The 24014-nt window shown below is 44.9% G+C and overlaps 1 protein-coding gene across 1 annotated transcript in view; it reads left to right on the top strand.

Moving 5' to 3' along the window:
• MTR (5-methyltetrahydrofolate-homocysteine methyltransferase) overlaps positions 1-24014 on the top strand; it is a 484998-nt gene that overhangs the window by 14744 nt on the left and 446240 nt on the right. The window contains exons 2-5 of the mRNA XM_069234453.1: positions 15133-15344; positions 18220-18309; positions 20018-20087; positions 22909-23001. Of these exons, the coding sequence (XP_069090554.1) occupies positions 15133-15344; positions 18220-18309; positions 20018-20087; positions 22909-23001 (465 nt within the window). The remainder of the gene's footprint in view (positions 1-15132; positions 15345-18219; positions 18310-20017; positions 20088-22908; positions 23002-24014) is intronic.

Raw genomic sequence — 24014 nt, 5'->3', positions numbered from 1 at the left:
AGTAGTACAAATCCAGCCGTGACGCTTCCAGTCCCCACTCCACATATGGTCTGGTCAGCCTGGACAAGGCTACTTTGCTACGTGTACCATCCCAGAACAGGATACAAGTATTGAGACCAGCTGCCTGAATATTCTAGATGGCAGAGGGCAGTGAGAGTTTTGAATGACATACAGAAAACATGGCAGAAGCACCATCTTAGAGAAGGCTAGTCTGCCCATCAGTAACAACAGGAGCATGTTCCAAAAGTTGATCGGAGCCTTTTACGCAATCAGTACCCTCCCCATGTTCAGTTGCAGTTGTTATGTCCATGGTGTTTGCCACCATAATCCCTAGGTTTCTGAATTAGTTCCCAGTGTAAATCAATGTCTGCAACTGCTCCAAGGGGGCTCTGACTAGAGATGCGAGAGGAAACAGTAGGGACTTGCATCTATTGATTCGGAGCACCGACAAGGACCTGTAATCATCCAGCAAGCGCAACAGAATTGTCAGGGAGTCCCAGAGAGAGCCAATATAAAAATGTGCGTTGTCAGCAAACAATATGACATGCAGAGTGTTCCCTTATGTTATTCCCAAGTCCCTCAGTTCCCGACTAGCCCAGACCGAACGGGGCTCCATAACTAGCGCAAAGGGAAGGAGGTACAGGGCAGCCCTCGCGCATCCCCCTGCCCAGGACACACCTTTCGGCTCCCCATCTGCACCCTCACTCTGGGTTCGTTGTGTAGCAGTTGTACCCCACCCCGGAATTGTGGACCAAACCCCATGAGCTGCAGCACCTCGCACAGATATCCCCAATCCAATGTGTCGAAAGCCTTTTCTAGGTCAATGGAGACCAGGGCCATGTCATCTCCACAGTTCTCGATCTCGTGCATTACATTGGATAATTGCCAATAGGTAATTACTGTGTTGCGACCTGGGATGAACCCACATTGGTCCTCATGTACCAGACTGGTCATCTGGGAATTTAGATGACTGGCCAGCAGCTTACACAGGACCTTGACGTCTCAGTTAATCATGGTGGCCTGTATGCCGAGAGATCGCACCACTGCCTGGTTTCAATAACATACAAATGTCCCCCTCTCTTATAGTGCGTGGCAGCAACCCCATTTCTCTTGCCTCACGGAATATCTCGCAGTCTCCGCTTCGCTGTGGCAGAGAGATCCTGACTCAATAGGAAAGCCATCGCCACCCAGCGCCCTGGCACGCAGCAGCATGCATATCGCTGAGCACAATTTTTCTAGCTCAGTGGGTGTATCTTGTTCTGTGTCAGCCTGCTCGCCAAGCACCAGTAGCCCCACACCCTACAAGAAGGTCCTATATCTGTCTGGGGTGATCCCAGGGTCTGGGTTCTACACCCGCTCCAGATGTTCCCAAAATGCAGACACTATACCCGCCCTGGTGGTACCGCTAGAGCCGTCCGGGGTCACCAACTGCATCATTGTGCCATCCCCGTGGAGCATCACTCTCTGAAAGTCCACGGGCACAGTATTCCACTGGTCCCCCACTGGGCATTCTCATGTGGGGCCACTCCTGGGGCCTAGAACTTCTGTTCCTCATTGATCCACCTCTGGGGTGAAGAGCCATGGATTTATCCCAGAGCTCCAGGCATTCCCAGACCTCTTCAGGAAGGTTGAAGAAGTGTGCTTTCCCCTGTGACATGACTTTCAGCAATAAAGGGGTATAGGAGCATGTAGTTCAAGTTGCATCGCTCTCGGCTTCTGCTTCATGCTCAAGAAAGATTTGCCCTGTTCCTGTGCCTTGTTGGCATAATCCGGATAAATAGCAGTTCTTGAAGAGGGGCACCGCCTGCTACAGAGGATGCACCCCCTGTCACAGTAGTTTAGGATTTTAGCAATGAATGCCCTCTGGGGGGGAGGAGCCAGGACCCTGTGCGCCCGTTCCACTCCAAAGACATCCGACAGTCCCTGGGACCAGAGCTCCTGCCTCACCCAGTTTTCAAGGGAGCTTTCTGCCGGAGATCTCTCAGGGAACCCCAACACTTGGACATTGCTACACAGTGATCGGCCTTCAGTGTCTTCCATGTGGCGCTCAGGCTCTCCAGGGACCGTGGTCATCTGTTGCTTCAAAGTGGCGACCTCTTCCTGCAGTGCTTCAGTGTTGCCTTCTGCCGTGGTCTATCACTTTTCTTAGGTTGGTCAATAGAGACCGTTTCTGTTTTGTGCTCGAGCGTGGCTTGAAATCCCTGTATGGCTGCCAGCAGTTCCGCTCTGGTTGGCTCCTGCTCCCCATCCGGTGAGCTCTCCAACATTATTGTTCCACCCTGTTGTGTGATTTTCCTGGGTTGCTGGCATGTTGTCATGTACTGTGTGATGGTGTTCTTGTGATGTGAGCACACTGGCCTCTCCTTGCCCATTGTTGGATCTCCTCGGCACAGGTTATTGCCCCAACGCCCCGTACCTGGATCTGATGTAACCAGCAATTACAAATCTGGTGAGCTGCTGCTGCCAGGCCACATTGAGGAGCATGCAGACTCAACCCCACTGAGAGACTCTGGTTTCTGTCAGCTATTAGCAGACTGAGATCTGTCATCCAAAGGGGTGGATAACCAACTGTCTCTAGTGTAGGGCAGGACTGGTAAGGCAGCCAACGTCATCCCCCACATTCAACCCTTTTCCAGTTGGGAGGACAGATCATGTTGCCGCAGAAGGTTTATTACTCTGCTGCTTGTACGCTCAGCAGCGCTGGGAGGAAAAGTCAGCAGCGCCAGTGCCCTACATGGTTACATGTTGAGGCATACCAGCACTCCACTCTTTGAGGGCAGTCCGTCAGTGCATGCTGTTGAAGCAAAATGTCTGAAGCACTGCTGCCACCTAGCAAAATCTCCTTAATAGTTACCAAGGAGCCAGCAGCCCATTCCCCGTGAGTAGGCAGTACCCACAGTTGAGTGCGCTGGGAGTCTCAAAGTTCCTTATTTAGGTGACTCAACCACTGCCGACCGAGAGAGCTGTATGAGTTGTCATCGCCCTCTGTCTGTAGGTCCCATGCAAGGTGACCCGATCCAGGGCCTTGACAAGTGTCCTGTGGCTGCTGTGTGTATCAAGAGGTGGGGCCTAGAGCAGGCCTCAAACTGTGGCGGGGAAGTTGCTATTACTCTTGTGCGTCCTGTAGTGTCACACTTGTGAGGTACTGAGCTGCGGACACTACCATCATAGATGTGGAATGTGAGGGGTGGGGTGCCTACCACATTTTGTTAACCTTGCAGTCTTGTGATGTGTAGTCAATAAATGGGGTATGGATGGTCGGAGCGAGAGGGAAGAACGTGCCCGCCGGTTCACCGCCTGAAATAAATCCATGTGTGCCAGTGTAATTATTAAATGATAAACTCATGATTGCCACTAGGGTACCACCCACCTGTGATGCCCTGACATGGCATCCGCGAGCCCTGACACAAGGCAAGCGGTGCTCGTGTCGCGTCCCAATCCTCCTTGAAAATAAGTTAGATCAGAGCCCACCCGATCATTCTAGCAGCACCGGAGGTGTGTCTCAGCGTGCCTCATCAGAGGCAGCAGCGTTTGGTGTGCCTCGAGGGGGCGAAGCCACGCCTTGTCTTATAACCGGTGAGTCCGCACTAGCCATGCCCCCTGCCTGCAACAGTTAGAGCTTCTTAAAGGCACAGTGACTTTTTGGAGAGCCCCAGATCGTATCGTCCCTTCAGCAGCCAAGCATCTCACAGTAAATCTACAATCTGATGCTTTTAGCACTTTCCAAGAAAAAAAGCTTACAACAAAATAAATAATTAATATTCTATAGACGCCTGAAAAAAAAGGGAAACATCATCTCTTCAAACACCCCAATTAAAGCAAGAGAGGCTACCTCGGCACAATAAACACCATACCTCCCATTGAGCCATTCATAGTGGAAGACACACCTTCGGCCAGGCATCCCGGCGCACCTTCGGCCAGACATCCCAGTGGAAAGACTGGGTGGAGAGAGTAATGCTATTTTTTGAAGCTATGAACATTAAAAACGTGCAGAAGAGAGCCATGATATTGCATCTGGGAGGGAAAGATATACACCACATATCTAAAACAATCGCTGAAGCTGAATCAAATATGCACCTGACCCTCATTGGAGCCCTGAAAGTCTACTTTGAACCCATGGCCAATGTCGATTACCAGAGATTCATATTTAGGCAGGCCTGACAACTCCATGAAGTCTATTGATGCATTCTACATGAGACTCAAGGAGTTAGCCAGCACTTGTGACTTTCATAAAGAAAATGAGGAAATCAGAGGTCAGATCATCCAAGGATGTGCCTCATCCAAATTAAGGGAACGCATCCTTGAAGAATCAGGACAGTCCCTATCAGACATCTTAACTTTGGGGAGAGCGAAAGAACTTTCGAAAGTGAGGGCGTCCCACATGGAGGCATTGCGTCAGAACCCGATCAAGGCAGAGCAGGTCTCTGCAGTGGTGTCTGCGCCCAATAAACCTTGACCTAGGAAGACAACGCAGGTGCAAAGAACGTGTAGTCGCTGTGGAGGGCCGTCCCATCCCATGTCTGACTGTCCCGCCAGAGGAAAAAAATGCACAGAATGTGGTAAACTTAACCACTATGCAAGGATGTGCCGATCAGCGAGAGGCATAACAACCCAGACCACTGTGAACACCACTCTAGAGGTTCACGCCTGAGGCAGTGATATGGACGACGATGCAGAGGAAACGCAAACCATGCAATCATTCTTCACAGTCAGCATCGCTGTGCAGGAGAGCGGAAGGCTTCCCAAATGCAAAATACTGGTAGAAGGGTGTTCTGTCCTTGCCATCGTGGACACCAGAGCGTCCATCAATGTTATGTCGAAGGCCACGTACCAAAGTCTCCAGCCACCACCTCCCCTGATGCCAACACTGATCAAAGTATTTGCATATGGACAGGTCTGACCGCTGACCATGGAAGGAAAGTTCCAGACTTAGATATATCACTGTGCCAGCCAAATAGAAGCACAGATGTACGTCGCTAAAGAAGGCCAGGGCACTCTCCTAGGGTGCCACACCACAGAAGCTTTAGGCATCGTGACCTTCACATTTGGGGTCCATCTCGAATCTCTTGATGACATTCTAGAGGCCTTCCCACGGGTGTTCGAAGGAATAGGCTGCCTCAGAGACAAAGAAGTCACCCTCCACCTAAACTGATCAGTACAACCAGTAGCCCTCCAAAATCGATGGATAGCCTTCCACCTGAGAACTCTTGTGGAACGAGAACTAGAGAAACTCGAAGCTGCTGGTATTATCAAGAAGGTAGAGGGTTCAACACCATGGGTCTAGCCAATTGTAGTGGTAAAAAAAACATAAAAAACCTGGAGGGGTCAGAATCTGTGTGGATATGAGGCTACCTAATGCAGCAATAAAGAGGGAGAGACACCTCATTCCCACCATAGATTAAGTTATCAGGGAGCTGGGTGAAGCCAGGTGGTTCTCGAAACTATACTTACGATCCTACTATCACCAACTAATCCTTGCTGAAGAATCGAGATACATTTGGCATCTCCAGTGCTGCAGAGGTATTTCAGAACACTGTACGCTAACTCTTAATAGACCTCCATGGTGTCATCAAGGTCACTGATGACATCTTAATCCATGCGAAAACCATCTAAGAATACCATACACGACTGAAGAAGGTCCTAGAAAGAATACATGACTCTGGACTGACCCTTCAGGAAGTGCGAATTCCTAAAGAACAAGATACCGTTTTTTTGGCTACATATTCTCGGCAGAAGCAGTTGCTCCAGACCCAGAAAAAGTGAGTGATATAAAGAATGCACCGCCGCCCATGAGCATGACAGAGGTTTGGAGTTTCTTGGGTATGGTAAATTACTGTGGGGGATTTATCAAGGACCTTACACTCCTAACTCAACCCTGAAAGACCTGACTAAAACCACAAATGCGTGGTCATGGGGCCCAACTCAGATGAGTTTCTTTCAAGCAACCAAGGATGCACTCAACGGACACAACCCTGCAATACTTTGACCCTAGGAAAGACACCAACATCGCACTCAATGCCAGCCCGACCGAGTTGGGGCAGTACTAATGCAAAAGGTTAGGGCTGAAGAATGGGCCCCAGTAGCCTACGCTAGCCGCTCCCTTACTGAGACTTAGCAGAGGTACTCACTAATTGAAAGAGAGGATATTACCGTTCACTGGGGGTGCAAACACTTCCATTTATACGTTTATGGACACTAATTCACTGTTACTACTGATCACAAACCGCTCATTCCCTCATTTAATGGCACCGCCTCCAAGCCGCTGCTCCGAATAAAGAAATGGATGTTGCAACTGCAGAATTACAATTACAGAGTAGAATATCTCCCAGGATCAAACAATCCTGCAGAATACTTATCAAGAGATCCCAGGCTAATCACAATTGCCGAAGCCAAAGAAGCGCAAGAAACAGAAGAATATGTGAGGTTTGTAGTCGATAGATCATGGCCTCTGCCCATCTCTTTGGAGACCATCCAGAGATCCACTAAAGAAAATGAAAACCTGCATAGAGTCATGCATGCAGTCAACACAAACCAGTGACATGCCATACCAAAACAATGGCATCACCTCACCCCAGAGGCCAGATAAGCCATGGAGAGTCTACATCATGTCCGACAAGAACTAACTGTCTGTAATGATGGATGCCTCCTTCGAGGACACATAGTGGTGATTCTGGCCAGCCTCGCAGATAGAGCAGTACAACTAACCCATGCTGGCCATCAAGGCATGGTGAAAACGAAGAGCAGGTTACAAACCAAGGTATGGTTCCCAATGATGGACAAGAAAGTTGAAGTGTTTGTGCGCTCATGCCACTGGTGCTAAGTGAGTCTCTATTATAACTGAAAAGCAACCTCAGAAACCTTGGGTTTCAGACAGTCTCGATTTTGGAAGTCTTCCAGATGGCCGCCATATGCTAGTACTGATTGACGATTTCTCACGATACCCAGAAGTGGAAATAGTCAAATCACTGACCACGACAGATGTGATACCAAAAGTAGACAAAGTACTTGCCACCCAAGGAATGATCTAAGAGATTCGGACTGACAATGGTCCTCCTTTTCAAGGTAGAGAGTTTGCTGAATAACTGAACTCTCTCGGCATCCGACACCAGAAGATCACTGATTTACAAGTGGGAGATCACGTCCTGGTCAATGATCGATTTCCGGGTAGCAAGTTCCGGTTACCGTTTGAGAGCCGCCCCTGGGAAATTATCAGGCGTCAAGGATCCCTAATGTGGCACTTAGAGGGATGGAACAGATTGCTCGCAACTTCTCCTGGTTCAAATGTTTTCAAACTCCTGCCCCCACAACCACTTTGGAAAACAGATCTACTTCCATCAACTCAGATGCTGAAGTGATGTCAGAAGATGGATGGTCAGAAGGGTCATTGCCATTGCGTGGTGCTGCTAACTACGATGGTGAGTCGTCAGAACAGGTTAGAGGATCGGTCATCAGTCCATGCTGGCCCACATTGCCAGTCAGTCGTACTAACTGCTCCCGGTACGAGTTGCGGTGCAACCCTGCACCTTCGATGAGACTGACAGATCACCTGTTGTGACTGGCGAGTAGAGGAAAGTGAGATTCTTTTTGAGCGATAGCTGTATCTGTGCTTTTCATTGGTATTGATGTTTTTATACTTCGGTTTGCAGACTGTGCAATCTGTCAATATTTCTCTTTGTGATTTTTGGGAGCAATGTAGTGTTGGACTCGTGATGCAAAGAGCTACGGACACTACCATCATAGATGTGGAATGCAAGGGGTGGGATGTTTACACTCCTACCGCACTTTGTTAATGTTGTGACCTTGCGGTCACGTGATGTGCAGTTAATAAACGGGGCATGGACGGTGGGTGCGGTCGGTTGGAATCGGAGCAAAAGGGAAGAACATGCTGCCGGTTCACCGGCCAAAACAAATCCGCATGTGCCAGTGTAATTATTAAATGATAAGCGCATGATCGCCAAGAGACATCACACATCCTATGCCGCACATAGTGGGCCCCTGAGAAGTGGGGCATTTCCAGCACCAGGCCCCCGTGCCACGATCAGGCACACATCCTGACACAGGGATTGTCCTCAAACTCCCTCTGTCAGCTTGTGGCGTGCGACATTCAGTGCGTTTCCCCCATTCACCCTGTCCTCATGTACAGGCCAGGCGGCAGCCGCAGCAACCATGGTCCCCGACAACCGCACCACCAACAGGAGCCACCTCCTTCAGGTGAACAGCAAGCCCTGCTCACTGTTTGCCCTTGCTCAGAGGCACATCGTGATTCCACTCCAAGGCTGCACCATCCACGCAGCCACGAGCAGTTCCGCTCCATCCGTCACCAAGCAGCCACTAAGGTGTTGGACCACCGCTTCTTTGCTCCTCATGCTCTGCTCCAACTGACAGGATCAGGCCAAGCCGGGTCATCTCACAAGGCAATGCTCATTCGCTGGGCCAAGGATGGTCGATCTCCTTCCACTGCCATGCTGGCCCAAGCCTCCTGGTCACTGGGCCTTTCAAGCCATCTCACTTCCCCAGAAGTGCAAAACGGGCAGTCCCGAAGTTGACCTCTTCCCACAACTGTGCCATCGGGAGTGGGGTGTGTTTCGGCGCCATGATGTCAGGATTACATAAGATTAATCAGGATTTATTTGTGGGCCAACCGGCAGCTCAAGAACTCATGTCTTGTTGGTCATGTTGCTTGACCAAGTCCACTTGGAAACAAACACTTTAATATGATCAAAACTAATTTTTACACTAGGTGATACAATTTCAACACATTGTCCTCTGTGCACTTTTTAGTCTTATTAGTAAAACAGTATGTCTGTGCAACTGTAATGGTCATCTCTATTGAAAATGTGTTTTCTATAGTGGCAATGTGCTACCACACCATGCATCCTCCTCTCTGCACCACTCCACTCTAATCTGCACCACTCCACACCACTGCACTCTACTGTGCACCTCTTCACTTTACCCAATCCACACCACTGCACTCTGCATCACTCCACTATATGACACTGCACTCTATGCCACCTCACGCTACACCTCTTTGCTCTACCATGTACTGTGCTACTCTATGCCAATACACTCTTCGCCACTCTACACCACTGCACTCTACACCACTGTACTTTACACCACTCCAGTCCAGGCAACACCAATCTAGTTTACACATCTCCACTCCGCACCACTGAACTCTACATCATTCTGCAAGATTGCAGTCTTCGCCACCTCACTCTATGCCAATGCACTTTATTCTGTAACAGCTCTATGGCCCTGAACTCTATGGCACTCTACACCAGTCAACTGTACCCCACTCTAATCTACTCTACACCACTGCACTCTGTCACTGCACTCTACACCACTTTACTCTATACCATTACACTTTATGCCACTCTATGTAATTGCACTCTACCCTGTACCATTGCACTGTATGCCACTTAAGTCTTCTCTGAAACAAACTACTATACGCAACTACACTCTCTGCCATTCTATTCCACTGTGAGCCACTCCACTGTATGCCACTGCACTCTATGCCAATACACTCAACACAACTGCACTCTGACACTGCACTCTACACCACTGCACTCTACATCACTGTATTCTATGCCACTAATCTAAACCCCGCTGCACCGTAGATCACTGTACTCTACACCACTACTCTCTACAGCACTACACTCTGACACTACTCTGCAACAGTGCACTCTCTGCTGTTGAACTCTGACACACTACTCTGCACTACTCCACTCTACGCAACTCAACTCTATGCCACTGCACTCTACGGCACTATACTCTACCCTGCACCACTCTTTTACTCTTCTCTGCACCATTCTGTACCATTGCACTGTATCCCACTCGACTTTACTCTGCACTCTGTGCCACTGCACTCTTTGCCACTCAACTCTACTCTGCGCCTCTGCCCTCTGCATCACTTACCTGTGCTCCTTTCTACTCTGCTGCACTCGACGCCACTCTACTCTGCACCACTCTGCGCCACTACTCTCTGTGCCTATGCACTCTACTCTACACCACTCCTGTCTGTTCCACTGCACTCTTTTGCTACTCCACTCTGCACCACTGCACTCTACTCTGCACCACTCTACGCCACTACTCTCACCACTCCTGTCTGTTCCACTGCACTCTTATGCTACTACACTCTGCACCACTGCACTCTACTATGCACCACTCTAAACTATGACACCGCTTTCTGTGGTGCTGCATTGTACACCACTGAATTCAATGCCTCTGCTCCCTACAACACTGTACTCTGCAATACTGTACACCAATCCACTCCACTCCACTCTGTGCCACTCCAGTGGATGCCACTATTTGCGACTCCACCCTATTCCACCCCAGCACACAATTGTAAGAAGCTGGCCTGGTGTGTGGTGAATACCTGTGGTGTTATCACCTTATACAAGATATCTCCTATTAGTGAAGTGTAGGCAGTGTCTAGGAAGCCAGGGCTCTCTAGAGGTAGCTGTGGATGAGCAGCCAAAACGTAACTAGGAGACATACAAAGCTTATGCAATACCACAACAGTCACACAGTACTTACACATATGAAAGAACCACACAGTGTTGCAAAAATAAAGGTACTTTTTTATAGTAACACAAATACTAAAATACTGTATAGGCACTACTGCCCTAAAAGATGAGTAAGCACACTATTATATACACATTAGAACTCAGGAATTGGCATAGAAAACAGTAGAAGACAGCGAAATAGCAGAATAAAATAGAGACCCTAGGGGGAGTCCAAACCATATACTAAGTAAGTGGAATGTGAAGGTCAGTTCCCCCACCTAAGGAAGTAGAATCTGTAGAAAGGGAGCTGGAGGAACTAGGAACCCCAAAAGGTAAGTACCAGAGTGCCTGCCCAGCGACCAGGAGAGAAGAGGTAAGTACCTGTTTTTTCCCCAACCCCACAGGTAACCTTTGGAAAAGAACTGTGCAAGACCCAAGAAGAGACAAAAGGTGGATCTTCACAGAAGAGGACCTGCAAATGAAGAGGACCAAGTCCAGTTTGAGTTGGAGTGTCAGGTTGGGGCAGGAGCCACTACCTACCCTTCTGGAGATGCAGGACCAGGTCGACGGTGAAGACAAGGAGTCAGTTATGCAGCGCAGGAGAAGACTTCCAGAAGTGATGCAGACGATGTCCCACGTCGGAAGAAGAGCTGCAGTCAGTCAGTGGTGAGGAAAAATCACCAACAAGCCTTGGCAAAGGCAAGAGTCGCAGATGATGAGTTGCTGAGCTGCTGGGGACCAAGAAGGTCCATGGGGACTCATCCCAAGGAGGGGAGTCCTAGGTGGCCCTCAGCAGTGAGGCGAGTCGGAAAACAAGGATGCAGCCCCCGCAGGTAACCCACAGGCAGCAGGCACAGGAATCACATTGAGGCCCACTAAGCACACTTGGAGAGGAGGCCTATGTCGCTGGAGCAGCAGGCAGGAGACTGTGCTTTACAGTGTAGAGTGCTGGTGGCCCGGGCTACACAGAGCCTGAAGATCCCTTGGAAGAAGAGCCAACAAGCCTTGGTAGCTGCAAGAGTCGCTGTGCACAGGGGTACTCTTTTGTAAGGAGAGGCAAGGGCTCACTGTCTCCCAAGTTGGACAGCTGGTAGAGAGGACCGAAGGGACCACTCCAGACCACGACCTGTATTGCAGAATCCATGCAGTTTTGCAGGAGAGACGATCCACGCAGCCGGACGTCGTCGTGGTTGGTCCATACGGATGCAGGAGAGTGACTCCTTCACTCCAAGGGAAATTCCTTCTTGCTTCTTGTGCAGGCTTAAGACTCGTCACTCTCAGAGGACGCACAGCCAGGGAAATGTTGCACTTGCTGAAAGGATCTAGAGAAACAATGTTGCAGAGTAGAGTCGTCGCTGGAGTTTCAGATTATGGGTTCCTGGAGGGCCCCAGTTGCAGTCCCAGTGGCCAGAAGACTAAGTAAATGATGCAGAGGGGTCTTGCAGAATCTTGCATGTCAAATCTAAAGACCTGCCCTGGAGGGAGACCCTAAATAGCCCTGGAAGAGGGTTTGGTCACCTAGGAGGGTGACCACCCATCAGGAGGGGGCTGTGACGTCACCTGCCTGACCTGGCCACTAAGATGCTCCCAGAGGCCTCTGCCCACATTGGATTCAAGATGGCAGAATCAAGAGGCCACCTGGCGGAGCTCTGGGCACCACCCCTGGGGTGGTGATGGATAGGGGAGTGGTCACTCCCCTTTCCATTGTCCAGTTTTGCGCCAGAGCAGGGAACGCGGGTCCCAAGACTGGTGCAAACTTGTTTATGCAAGGAAAGCACCAAATGTGTCTTTCAAAGCATACCGGTGGCTTGGGGAGGCTACCCCTCCCAAGCCATGTAACGCCTATTTCCAAAGGGAGAAGGGGTTACCTCCCACTCCCAAAGGAAATCCTTTGTTCTGCCTTCCTGGGCTTGAGCTGGTCAAGCAGCAGGAGGACAGAAACCTGTCTGTATGATGCCAGCTACGCGCGCTGCCTGGGAAAACCCTGCAAACTGGTAGGAGCAAAGCTGGGGGTCCTCTAAGGAGCCCCCAGAGTGCATGGAATCATACAGCAAATACTGGGAACAGTATTGCGGTATGATTCCAACATGTTTGATACCAAACATGTCCAGGTTCGGCTTTACCATCATGTAACTGGACATAGGTAGTGACCTATGTCCAGTACATGGGTAAAATGGCTTCCCCGCACTTACGAAGTCCAGAAAAATTGAACTGGAGTTCGTAGGGGCACCTCTGCCCATGCCAAAAAGAGGCTACTTTCCTACAACAACGCTATCTGCCACTCCACTATACAACTCCCTTCTCCACTCTTTGCCATTGTACGCTACAATACTCAATTCCACTAACATTTAGTCTTGCTGAACAGCATTCAAACCCAATACCTCTTCCATAGATGATACCTGTTGGCTTTGCCAATGCTTGTTATTATTTTTTCTTTCTTTTCTTTTATTTTAGAGAGGTATACAGAATTGCACCTAGGTAATGTACTTTCTACCAGGGGCCTATCGGTTTGATTCTTTTTCTATGCTCAATTAAAAGTGTTACCAAAATATTCTCAAGTTTACTAGCAACAACACACTTTAATGATACTAATTTAAAATTGTCCATGTTTGAGTGTTGTCTGGCTTGGAGCGGAGTGTTTGACTCTGGTGTACTCCTTCGTAGAAATGGATACAGTCAAATCCTGCTGCTTCTGTGTGCGCATTTTAGAAGACACTTCACTATCTCCAACTTGTTAAGTCGGTCAACGAGAGTCTCTTCCAGAAGATTAACGGACTGATAAATGACGAATCCACACTGAGGGCCCAACAACTAGCTCAAACTCCACATACCGCTTCACATTGAATACTTGCACTCCAGAGGTGAAATCCTCGTTTCTCTATTTCCCCACAGTGAAGGGTATTTCCCTCTTAAGTGAAGGGTATTTGCTTTCAGTCACGGTGTATATGACTTATTCTAGCCGTTTCCTCCCCTGTGGCGAGTGTTTTCCTGGGCGGGGCCCCCCACCGCCGCTCTTATGTTCATCTTTTTTTTGCCCTGAAGAAGGTGATGACAAATATTGCGATTTATATCACCGAAACTTGCGTCGGCACCGATGAAACAATTGTCCGGAGACTATTACATGAAGGACAAGAAAAGACGTATAGCTAAGCGTTACATGCATTGAAAGCATTAAACGTATAGTCATGTTACTGCTAGCCCATAATGCTGTGAACAGCAACTGTTAAAATCTACTGAGTCATATATTTTAACAACCATTGTTTATATTCTTTGAGTTTCATATTTCCTATCCAAGTCCTATTTGTAACATCTCAGTACGGTGTATGCGAGCTTGGTCTCTCACCCATGTGGTTCTTTGACCAGTCATTTTGATATGTTTTTAACATGTATAAGCGGATGTGAGGGGAGACTGTCTGTAGTATGATTGGAGCATGCCAGTGAGTGAGCAAGCAATTTTAATGTGTGGTCGGGTATGAGCGGTTACTGCCATGGGAGTTTTCGACTAAACATTATGTTAAGTTGAGATAGGTATACCCTAAATAAACAAGAAGACAAATGTAAAGTTTATATTTTTGTGAAAATGTTATGTGTATAGGTTATCAAATCATGTTCCAAAAATGCATGGGAACGATTGTGAAATAAATTGTTTTTTATAAAAATTATATGTCTGACAAGCATCATTATAACTGGGTGGCTCGCATTAGACAAGTGGAGTATTTATATTTGAGTTATACCACTGTGAAAGAGTGTGCAGGTTTTTTGGTCACTTGTTATAGCCTCTATTACACCTACCGTGGCTCTCGTCCTAATTTGGTGTCTGGTTGCAAGTGTGTGCTTACAAGTGGATTAAACTTCATTGGTGCTCTCGTGGACGTCATTTAGGGGTCGCAGCTGCGACCCCTGGTTTGTCCTTTGCTACCCCTGGCACTGCCTTTGTGACCCCTGCTTGGCCCCAAAGGCAGCTAATTCAGTGCCAGGAACACTGTGGCAGCTCGTCCTTATGGACGTCAGTTGATGCTCCGCAATCTTTGTTTTTTGTCTAATAGTGCATTTTAACGCACTATTCACTATTAGTGTAATAGAAATGGGGTACAGTTAGCTGGAATATGCCCTTCCAATGCAGCTGAGGGAATGAAAAATGCTTATAAATGTATGTTGTGTGCGTGCTTGCGGGTGAGAGTGTGTTTATGTGAGAGTGGGTGTGTAAGTGTGAATTTGTGTGTATGTGTAAGTATCTGTGTGTGAGTGAAAGTGGGGGTCAGAGGGTGCGTCATGTCGCTTTCGCCACCCCTGGCATATTGTGAATTGACGTCCATGGGTGCTCTGCTTATCAATACATCTCATACGTGGCCAAGCAGCAAGGAGTGGCGATGCAGGTTGGGTCACCATTCACTTCCCTTCATCTGCCATGATCCCTTGAGGCCTGCAGGCAGGCTTCTTGTCGCCATCTTACAGAGACCAGTTAGCCGGCTTAGATAGGCCAAAGCTATTAGTTCTAGGCTAGGGTAATCTATGTTAATTATCTGATCTAACCATATTTCACAGTTTTGGTGCCACACCATCTAATTATAAAGAAAATTGATCACAAAAATCAAGTTTTTCATGTTTCTTTGTTTCATTTGTTTTACAGATAGCCATTTGAGCCTGAAAGATGAAATTGAATCCATTTTGCGGGAGCGAATCATGGTTTTGGACGGTGGCATGGGCACCATGATTCAGCAGCACACTCTGACAGAAGCAGATTTTCAGGGGCACGAATTTGAACACCATCCCAAACCGCTGAAAGGAAATAATGATCTTCTGAGCATTACCCGTCCTGATCTCATCTACAAAATTCACAAGGTATTCAGTTGTTTATTGATTTAAATATGAATGTGAGTACAGACTAGAACTTATTCAAGTTTCTTAGTATATTTTGGACCAAACATTTCCACCTTCCTTCATGCCAAAACATTTATCTTACCATCCTGCCTCTTCCACTGCTTAATATTTTACTCTACTTTCCCCTGCAGTCTTCTGTACTGGACATCCACCTTTCTCATTTGATGAGCAGTTTACTCTTTGTTCCCTCCGACCCTCCTGTCAGACAATGATCCACCCCCTTTATCACAGTTCTTTATTTCTCTTCAGCTAGACTGCACTTTCTCAGTCTTTTTGGCATTGTATATGCTCTTCTTCCCTCAGCTGTTTTACAGTCCTAACTTCTTTCGGTGCAGTCTGATTATCCCTTACTGTTCTTTCTCCTTTCTTTGACCTTTAAATTCACAGAAGACCGATTACCTCATAATATGAAGATTTGATGCTTCATATTCAAAAGACTTGTTAAATACTAACATGAAAATGTATGTGCGCATTGCAGACGTAAATGGAACCCCCTTTGCAATTGAAGATACAGTTTGCCTTATCAATGCAATTACATCGGAGGGCCTGTCAGTAAAGTACATTATTCTCTGTTTAAAAGTTCCAAAATACTATGAATCCACATTTAATTTAATCCTCAAGCTGGCGTTATCTGTTTTATATGAGTAAATGAGTTGCATAAAAGTTCACACACTGGAGATTATTTGAGACCACTTGAAATTGCAGTAATTGTATATGAACCACTAGGGACAGTTTTTGAGAAAGTAAATGATTTATTTATTGGTTGGCTCTACGAATTGATTGAACTTAATCTTCAATGCAATGTGACCTCTCTTACGACTTAGTAGCTATGGAGTCCCTATTATCTGAATCAGAATGATATGCTGAGTGTATTGGACGTAAAGCAAATTGGATTTCTAGCTGTTGTGCCTTTATACTGCCAATCTTGTTAGTGACCCACGGTTTCCATCAAACCTATCCACTAGACATGAAAGAGACACACTGTGTCTCACTGTTGGGTGTTGACAGTAACTGTTGCTCAGGTTACATGTTGGCACAACCTCTTCTTTGTCATCCTGTTGTTCGGGTGAGGCCACAGTCTCTATTGTTCTCACCTTCAAAGCATAGTGATTTATGTGTTAACTCATTTCTTGGTACATGATACCTATGGAAGTGCTGGGAATCTCTGGGGGACATTGTGGGCATCTACAGTCACGCATTGTGAAAATTCTAGATGGGTTCTGTATGGAATTCGCTAATATCTTCCCCTTTTTCTAAGAAATTATTTTATCAGAAAGACCTTGCATGATTAAAGATTATATGAGACCTATCCAAGATGGCGGCCATACCTCTTGGTGGAAACTTCCTGTACAGCACTTTTTAAGGAGACAGCACCAATTTCTTTATGCATCATAATGCAGTCAGAGTATTTTTGTGGGAGGTTTATCACCTGCAGTGTTCTATTTTTGCCTTATTTTTCTTCTCTTAGATTTTGTACCTGAATTTTCTTCCTTCTCTTAGATTTTGTACCTGAATTGTCTTCCTTATCTCTTCAGAGGTTTAATACCTTCTGCCTAGTTGTTGTGTGCCCTGTATGCTGTTACCTTCTGCCATATTTCACAGCTTTGGGAATTATAGACCCTCCAAGAGGTTTTTGTTATGAAGCAAGACTTTTCCCCTCCTAATTAAGTGGCCCCTCCTTGCAGATTCATACTTAGTATACATTAATTCTACTGTTTAAGTGTATAGAGGCTAGCCGGAAGGGATTACTGGTACTTGAGGCAGGCCAGAGACAAGCGCCTGGTAAACCTGCCCTTTGCTTCTTTATGGTATATGTAACATTGTGTAAAATATATTTGCAAGGCATATATTCACCCATAACATATAGCTATAAAGTTAAATAACAGATATGTTTTTTGCCCAGCTCAATGGTACCCATTTTATTGACTTTAGAAGAAAGAAAGGATGAGTGGATTTACTGGGATTTTAACCGATGGCCATGGGATTAATTACAGATCCCAGTAGTAGACGTAGTAATCCACAGATGCTACACAATGAGGTCATTCTGTAGTAATTTGCAGTCTGGATCACAAGTTAAAACATATATGAAACCTTCTATCAAACATTCTAGGATTTTGTATATCAATACCTAGAAGTGACCCAACATAATGCAGTAGATTTTTAACTCACAAGATTTCTTCATGGCAAGTGGAATGCACCTCTTGCAGCTGTGCTAATAATAAGCTACTTGGTGTCTATAATATCCAACGCTGCTGCTGTAGTAGACGTCATGCATGTCTCCCTAAGCACTCCGATGTGGAAGAACACTTCTGTTGCACAAACTGATAATACATACTCCCGGACACGTTCTCCAAGATCTCTTACTGTATGAATAACCCCTTTTCACCCCTAAATTGTCAGATTCTTAAACCTCTCTCTAACACTATCCTGCTATATTTCCGAGTTGTTAATGAGTTATACTTGTACATCCATTGAATCAATAAGGGTACTGCTCATTCAAGCACCAGATATGTTTTAAGGCTATTGGGTAGTGCTTCTGTTTAAAAACATTCACATGTCTCTGATGTTTTTTGGTTCTGTTTGGTTTTAATAATCCAGAACCTTTTAGTTATCCACGTACCAAAAACATCTTAATGAACGGCCATAGATGAATGCAGAACAGTGCCCTTTTACCCAATACAGCAAGACACTCCTTTCATCAGGACAAAATATGTCAGCCAGCCTGCTAAATGTTTCTGTTGCTAGCCTTGTTGTTGCACGTGAATAGTGCTGCCTTATGTGTGTGAATAAAAAAGGGTAAGAACTATTTTAATTGTGAACATTTTTATTTTTGTAGGAGTACCTGATGTCAGGCGCTGATATAGTTGAGACAAACACATTCAGCAGCACAAGCGTTGCTCAAGCAGACTATGGCCTTGAACACCTGGTAAGCTCTTTGAGATTTTTTTTATTTTCAGATACAACATTATTTGAACACTGTCTCTCTTGAAGTTAAGGCTAAAATACCTTTTGATTATAAGTTTTGTGAGCACAGTGAGTCTGAGCTAGGCTCTGGTGATTGCCTGAAATTCCCATTTGACAGCTTCCCTGTTTTCCCTGCTAGGTGTGTGCTATATAAATACCAAATACTGAATACCAATACATGCCTAAATGTGACCGAGTATAGGAAGTTAAACATACAAGCAACCTTTAAAATTGTAAAAAATAAATAAAAAAATGTTAATAATTCTTGTCACTTTCACATGCATCAATATAATTGAATAGGGTACTGGAATCATTTAATTGGCTTGCTGTCTCATTACGATCTTCTGCATTTAAGTTATGTCGGTAAAACCTGTGGGTCAGCCCGCACTGTTGCTGCTTTTAGGGCCTCTCCTGTCTATGGGCTTGCATATAGAGAGTATTGCATGAATGTATTTATTTGACACATTTCTGCAGTACCCAAATACTGGAGTAGTATTCAAATATTTTGTGTGATGGTAATATTCAAGCTTTCAGATGGGGGATAGAAAGGGAAAGAAATAACATACGTGAGGTAGCTAATTAACAATATGTTTTGCAGAAGTGTTGTCTAGTGTAGCGGGGTATACTTCTTAGTCTGAAAGTGTGTACCAGTTTGTGGAGTCTCTACAGCTGAAATGATGTCCTCCCTGTCACGATTTGTCAAAGGGTGGGGTGATCAGTTAGTCATGATTTCCAGATGATAGGGGGTTTTGCATTGCAGTATGTAGTCTTGCAGTCATTAAGGGTTGAATTTCCACAATATGTTTGTAAGGCATAAGGTTTCGAAACTGATCCTTCTTGAGAAGTGAAGGTAATGGAGATCTTAGTTATGATAATGGAGTTCTGGGTAATGGTGTCACTTACCTTTCTATTTTGTGGATTATGATCCTGATGGTTTATTTTTTTCTGAAGAATGTATTGATAATTACTTGGTTACCCGAGTTGCATAAATCAAGCTTTGGAGGTATGATGGCTCCGATAAAGTGCTTCCTTTGTTAAGTTGGGTTTAGAGAGGAGATTTCTGACACACCAAATGACTATTGCTTGTTAAGATTGCACTGCATTCAGGGAGGAATGGGAGATCTTTGTTGAAGGTTATGGTGGAATGTTTGGTTGTATATAGTGCAGATGGAAGGATGCCCAGGGGCTCGCGTCAGACAAAATTAATGGAAGGGGCTGATTTTCTTCTTTGTCCCAGCTGGAATCTGTTTCTGAGAGATAATTAAGACAAGGATGTTTTTATTACTTCAGGGTGACAATAGTGATTTCATTGAGAGACTGCAAATCTTTTAATGCTGATATGCAGCTGGTAGAAGACAGCAGTGTTCCCTCTAGTTAATTTTTGTTGTGTACACTTTGCTTTATCATTTGCGCATGCAAATGAGGATGGCAGGCACTACAATATTTCTTATGTGTTTGAACACTGGGTTCATCATTGTGTTGTTTAGTAATAAAAGTTCCACCCCACAATTCCGTTTTTCTCCAAGAGAAACTTCATGTTATTTTTGTATTGAGGCTTCTCCATGAAATGGACATGACCATTTTGCCTATTTTACAAAGCAAGCAGTTTATCTCATGTGTGACTAATGATATTTTTCAAGACTGTATGAACACATTTGCTATTGTTTCAGGCATACCGCATGAATAAAGTTTCTGCTGAAGTGGCTCGGAAAGCAGTTGCGGATGTAACCGCTGACACAGGTGAGTAGCTCATTTTTCTGTTCTACTTTTTCTTTCTTTAGTTTATTTGGTAATAAACACTTTGCACATTGAGAGCTATATAAAATTAGAGAGTCAAGTTACAACTCTTTAGGTTTTCATATCATTTCAGACTGGTAGGAGGGAATCCGAGAAAGCTTTGCCTGACGTTTGCTCCACGTAAATCTACTTTATTCTTCACTTTTTTAGGGTGTAGTACCCGAGCGTGGAAACATGGTGCTACTACTCAAGAAATCTAATCTGGAGGTTACAGACTGGGTTAATTATTGACACATTTCGCTTTTGGAAACGCTTGCAAAAGTTCTTGAAAAACATCTTAACCAACAATTGTCAGCTTATTTGGAGACTATTTGCATTCCTCACAATCAGGATTTAGGTCAGAACATAGCACTGACACTATGTTTGGAGGTGTAATGGATCATCTCAGATCGCAGCTTCATTTAGGAGAATACTGCTGCTGTCATCTTGCTGGATCTAAGTGATGCATTTGATACCGTTTTCCATCCAGTGCTTTTACAAAGGCTAGCTGATCTGGGCATCCAAGGCCTGGCGTTGATGTGGCTCTGTTTTTTTTGCAAGATTGTTCTTTTTTATTTTATTCTAAAGCTCATAAATCTTTGACTCAGTTGCTGCCGGATGGGTTTCCTCAGGGCACCTCCTTGAGCCCCAATTATTTCAATATGTATGTTTGCCTGCTGGCAGACATAGGTGAAGGGCATGGCCTTATGCTTTTTTATTATGCTGATGGCACACAAATTATTGTGTCTTTAGCTTCAAAGGACGGCCGCAGGCCATCTGACCTAAATTCCTGTCTTGTCAAGGTGGTAACCTGGATGAGGAAAAATTCCTTAAAACTAAGTGGGAACAAGGCTGAAGTTTCATTGATTGGCAATCAAACCCAGGTTTGAGGCCCTCATTTTTGGCTGAACGAACAGGTGCCTGGTCCTAGTCCTAGCCAGGCAATTAGGGACCTAGGCTTTCGGCTTGAAGATAAGATTATCATGGACCAGCAAATCAGCAAGGTGGCAGACTGTTGTTTTGGCTTTCTCGGGCATTTTAGGTAAATACTTGGGCTTTTATTTGTTTCCTGTCAAAGAACAATTGTGTAAGCTCCACACCTGCCAGTCACTTCAAATGGGGGAAAAGCATAGTTGACTTCAGTCCCTCCAGTATACTTCACCTTCTTCTTCACAACCCAGTTTCCAACTTTCTGTGTTTTTACTTCTAGATGTCTCTCCACTCCCCTCATCTTATCCCAGCCAAAATAAACTTGTCCTTTTTTTCTGGGGTTCTAACTTGTGCCTGCACCTCCCTGTCTGTGTTCTTCTTTCTTGGTCTGACATCCTGTTTGTCTTTGTTCACAACTTTGACTGTATTCTTTTTTTGTTACCTTGAATCTCATTGATATATCTAAAGGCATCAACTTAATAAATTGCTCCCCTTTCACATTTCAGGCAACCTAAAACCTGATCATCACTCTAATCCTTCCATGACTACCTTTTTGCTCATCTCTCCTTTTAAGCCTTCCTATCTGTGCTACTCCCCCTCTATGTATGATCTTTAATGGTTGTCTTTGTATTCATTTCAAAATCTTCTCTGATCACATTTCAGCACTTTATCTTCTGTATTTGGGTCTTTTTCTTTACTTTCTGCCACTCTTTTGCTGAAGTTGTGTTTTCATTCTTTGTAAAATATTTTTTATAAAGGTCTTTATGAATGATAAAAATTAAAGAGAGATTATAATTATATTTGGTTATTTTTGTATCTATCATAGTCTATAAGCATTTGGAGGCACTGCCTCGTGGCCTAAAGAAATTCTAATGCAAAATCATAACAAACAATAATATATTCATTTACAATTTGATAGCATGTGATGAAAAAAGCACAGAAAGGAACAAGTGCAAAATCGAATACAAACTTATTTTAAGCACTTCATGTAGGCAAAGAGTGCCAATAGAGGGTAACAAACAGTGGAGTGAAGAGAGATCACATAGCAAAATGTGTTAAATTCTGGCCATAAATTGGGAGACCAAGTGTCCCAGCATTAGTGTCAAGAAATCTATGCAGTTACAAATCTAAAAATATGAACAGTGTAGAATGCTGCTGAGGGTGTTTCATCACACATTGGGGAGTAACAGTGAAATGGTAGGGTATATAGATTAAATATTAGTAAAGACAGAGGCTACTGACCAAAAGCATTGTTAATATTGCCTTTATTTCACATTTTCAGCCACTGTTCGTGAGTATTCCACCTTGTAACCACATGGCACATTTAGCGATAGTACAAAAACACAAATGTGATCATTTCAGACCCATGTTAAGTTTTATAGAAGAATCGTGTACCTGACGCGTTTAGGGTCCCTATTTGCACATCAGCACAAAAAATGAAAACTCTCTCCCCCCCCCCCCTCCTCCTGCATGCCTTCCCAATGCCCCCCTTCGGATAGGGCCAGAAAACTAGCCTAGAGTAGCCTCATTTCTCTTCATCTTCATTGAGGTCCTCCATATATTTTTTTGTTTGTTATTTGCACGTGTATAATGGTATCACTGAATGTGATGTACAGTGCTGTCCCATCAGAGAAGTTCAGGTAGGATCCAAATCGCAGTGCAGGCTTGTGTGGGCTGTACAGGGATCCTTGTCTTCCTTTGTGAATATTGAGAATACCTAAAAATGGCATTTCTGAAACTAGGTCATTAAGTTTCTTAAACGCCAAACTTTGGGTACATCCAAGACCGAAATTTCAAAATTGTGAGATGTGTATTTTTGCAGCGCACACAATTTGACAATGTTTTGCCTTGTCAGGTATCAAGAGATATGTTGCTGGTGCCATGGGCCCGACCAACAAGACACTCTCTGTTTCTCCTTCTGTGGAACGACCAGACTACAGGAATATCAGTAAGCACAAATTAAGTATCTAGTAAACAGGTGCACAGAACCGCATGTTGTTTGAAAAGATTAATAAAAGTTGTGTTGGGAGATTACATTTTACTTTGGAGATCATGTTTATTTAACTCGTGAGACCCAATTTATGCAATTGTTTCTCAATGAGTGAGAGGGATTGGGAACGGAAGTCAAATAATACAGTTCTTGTAACTTGTTACTCTGGATTCCCGTTCCTTCTATATTGCATTTGTTCAGTTTCTTACCTATTTCTATCAGTCTTTCTTACTGTGAATAACTGCCAGTCCAGATGTTGGTTTATTTCAGGGACCTCCAACTCTTCCTACATTGAGAGCTACTTCTGATTAGTGAAAACCATAATGAACTACTGTGCTATTTAAGGATTAGCTAAGAACACATAAAGGCCAAACAACTAAAATGTTGCCCCTCCAGAACCCCAGTTCTGTCGCAGTGACCAAGTAGCAGTAACTGTGCAAGATCTGTATCTGGAAACATTTACCTCGTGGTTCCCAGGGTCCCATTTTGCCCTTTAACTCTTGTTTATGGATTACCTATGAAAAGAAAGTGTCTCAATGGATCTGATGATCTTTTTGCAGTACATGGGAATGACATTTTGGGAGCCAGATCCCCGAAAACTCCCATTAGGTGAATAATTTACCTGAAGTCTGTTGATTGATATACACACAAACTAAAAAATCAAAAAGTTATTTTTTCACATATACTTTGCACTTTTAACTAGGACCAATAGTAACAACCCATTCTGTGGGATAGATACAGACTTCACAGCTCACCCTTCAAGTGAACATCTCCCTGCAGCCCCCCTAGGCTCATGTATGACAGGCACTTATGACAAAAATGAAGAGATGGAAGGGACTATGGAAAGTGGGAAGTGAGTGCAATAAGAAAGGAACAAAGAATGAAAAGCTGAAAAAAATAGGAAGAAAATGTGAAAATGAGAGAATGATGAAAGGCATGAGGAAGAAGGAAATGCGAAAAAAGAAAAAAAT

This window comes from Pleurodeles waltl, chromosome 5, assembly GCF_031143425.1.
Source record: "Pleurodeles waltl isolate 20211129_DDA chromosome 5, aPleWal1.hap1.20221129, whole genome shotgun sequence".
In the NCBI taxonomy this organism is placed as follows: Eukaryota; Metazoa; Chordata; class Amphibia; order Caudata; family Salamandridae; genus Pleurodeles; species Pleurodeles waltl.
The sequence above is the reverse complement of the archived record's forward strand: the minus strand, read 5'-3'. Positions and strand labels throughout refer to the sequence as shown.